The sequence below is a fragment of the Adiantum capillus-veneris genome, chromosome 18 (assembly GCF_014529385.1).
Source record: "Adiantum capillus-veneris isolate H3 chromosome 18, ASM1452938v2, whole genome shotgun sequence".
Taxonomy (NCBI): domain Eukaryota; kingdom Viridiplantae; phylum Streptophyta; class Polypodiopsida; order Polypodiales; family Pteridaceae; genus Adiantum; species Adiantum capillus-veneris.
In genome coordinates, this window is record NC_140948.1 from 62,677,123 (window position 1) to 62,679,952 (window position 2,830).

The 2,830-nt window shown below is 45.2% G+C and overlaps 1 protein-coding gene across 1 annotated transcript; it reads left to right on the forward strand.

The window, feature by feature from the left end:
* The first annotated feature begins 1,736 nt into the window (after positions 1-1,736).
* Positions 1,737-2,327, forward strand: LOC147435764 (uncharacterized). Its single transcript, XM_086487780.1, is given in 1 exon segment — positions 1,737-2,327. A coding segment is annotated over 1 exon segment (591 nt).
* The last annotated feature ends 503 nt before the right edge of the window (positions 2,328-2,830 follow it).

The following is a 2,830-nucleotide window of genomic DNA, read 5'->3' on the forward strand; positions in this document are numbered from 1 at the left end:
GGAGAAGATTACACAAAAAAATAGCAAAAAATCTGTGAGGAATTTGGCAAAATGGACAGCGCCATTGTGTCCGAAACGCCCAAAAACCCCACCCTACAATGTCACAGTGCTCAAATCCGACTTCAGATGAGCAGTTTAGGGCAAAAAAATGCTCCAAAAACAGCAAAAACACACTTGCGGCTGTTCCTCCTCTCTTCTCCACGTTTTTTCTGGTCTTCTCTCAGTTTTTTCAGTTCCCACACTTAGATTTATTAGTTGGGCACCCTTGGCCTTTTAGATGACCTCAAACGGACCCCGAATAGGCCAAAAACTGACCTCGCAGTGCATAGTTGTCACCTTTTTGCATCATCCGCACACTTGGCACTCAGTTTTTCCAAATAATGCATCCCGCAACCACGTGAAGTGGCCCCAAAAAGTGGTCCTTATGATGAGCTTTCTGCATAAGTATCACAAGAAAACACCCACGTCGTGTTCGTACTTCTTCGCGTACAAGTATTGACCTCATTGGACCTCCTGACACCACTCGATGCCATCTGACGCACCTGCTTACCTCATGTCATTGGCCCGCGGATAGCTTCCTCGAGAATTTTTACGCGCTACCAACTCCTCCTTATTGTAGAAAAAACACACTGGTACTAATAATAGTGAAAATCGCTGCACTAAGTACACCCTGTCCTACATGTACACACGTGGGCCCCACATAACCACCTGGCTCTGGAAAATGGGAAATCCTTTATTTGATGCACCATGCATGTATATGTACATATGCGCAATCCCTTGCTCCAAAAAACTCCTGAAAACGCATGTTATTGCAATGTCAAGAATATTGTAAACCCTCCTTACACTATTTACATATTTATCTCAATATAGTATCTTTGATAAAAAACAAAACACAAACTTTATCAGCTTGCCACTCTTTCTCTTTTGTGAATTTGTCTTTTCCACCATCCATTTGATGGATTGAACTCAATCTTTATGGCTATATGGACATGCAAATCCACGCTTTGCTATAATTTAGTCCATTTTGATTATAAATTAAACTACTGCAAACCTACCTTGCCATATGTTTTCCCTCTTATGCCTACATCAAACTGCGTTAGCCTCAATATTGGCTTGAATATGTCACCATGCATCACATGGACCCCTTACATATTGTCATAATCGATAGCGACATTCTTGTTGTTCTTTCACATCAACATAGTGCCATATGAGGTATCTTTTTGGTTAGCTCCCTACCTTAGCTAATCCCCTATCCCTTTTACTCAGTTCCTTTTTATACTACACGAGCTTACGATTATCTCTGAGTTATCTTCCCTGTCATGCCAAGGGTAGGACTAGACGGGCACGGCCCGGGCAATGTGCCGGACACACATGCAGTAAAGGGGTCTATATATGGAAGAGGGCGAGGGGCCTATATATAGGATGGTTGGGAGGTTATTCCCATGTCTGTCTACCCGCTAGTCTTACATTGGTATTAGAGCTATGGAGGAGGGAAGCATGGCGTTCTGTCTGGAAGCATGGCGATCTCTCTCTCTCTCTCTCTCTCTCTCTCTATCTCTCTCTCTCTCTCTCTCTCTCTCTCTCTCTCTCTCTCTCTCTCTCTCTCTCTCTCTCTCTCTCTCTCTCTCATTCTTGTGATCGGAGATCTACACAGAGCTCGAGGCCGAACTCCACGTGGGACAGACCGCTTCTATGCACAAAGTCGCGATGTTCGACATGCACGAAATCGGACCTGCATGCTTTCTGCAGCTTCGCCCTGGCCCGAGGGGGGTTTTTCGTCACATGATGGAGGTGGTTGGAGCAGCACATGGATCGGCATGTTGGAGTTTTTCCCTGCGCAGTTTACAGAGCCGCCATCGCTGAAGGTTATTTCTTTAAGTTTATTTTTTACTTCGTTTAGGGGTTGGCCATGGTGTGGGCGCCTAGGGTGCCCATGGGGCACTGCTAGGGCCTTGTCCCACACATGGGGTGCCCAAGGGGTCCCGGAGAAGCCGGACCGCCCAAGGTTGCATGCAACAATTGCAGGAGCCATGGCTGCACGCATTCACGGACTTACTGACCGGTTTGCTACGATGCATGAGTGTCTTGAAGAGAGGTGACGGTGATTTTTCCAAGGCATGCATGCAGAAGTGCTAGGAAAGCAAGGCTTCCAGTTCACCATGAGGCTATGGAAACACGGTTTCTACCTTCGCCATGGATTTCCAATCGAATATCCGACATCACTAGCGGACACCGATTCGAGGCTCTTTAGTGCTTTGATGGAAGCTATACACCACCATGATATGAAAATCATGGCATGCGTGCTCGTGCATCATGCAGGAATTTGACAACATAGCAAGTCGATTCATGTGATTCAGCAAGTACGCACTAAAGTTTGTGGCATATTTTGTTTGCACAACATTAATGTTTCGGTTGAAGATCAAAATCAAGCATGGCTTGAGTACACAATTCCTCGACACCACACGCGCGTCAGAGGTTCATTGTTGCTACAAAGGCAATTCAGGCAGGGCTTGTAACATATTCGATTACGGTATTTGGCAAGGCCGACCGATAATTATACTTTTTGATCCCTCCTACATTCAAGAAGCTGCAACGATGATGACATGAATAATCTTCATCTCGCTGACGTTCAAAGACAAGGTATGACGATTTGTTGCACTTTTCTTGTTTGATTCATTCTTAGTGTGCAGTTGTTACTTGTATGCTTGAGCACGGCTCACTTGGTCTTCAACATGTTGTTCTGATCATTGAGCAAGGCTCATTATGTGCATACACCACTCCAGAGTTAACCCTTGCCATTTTTTATCATGCATGGCATGTATATACTTAC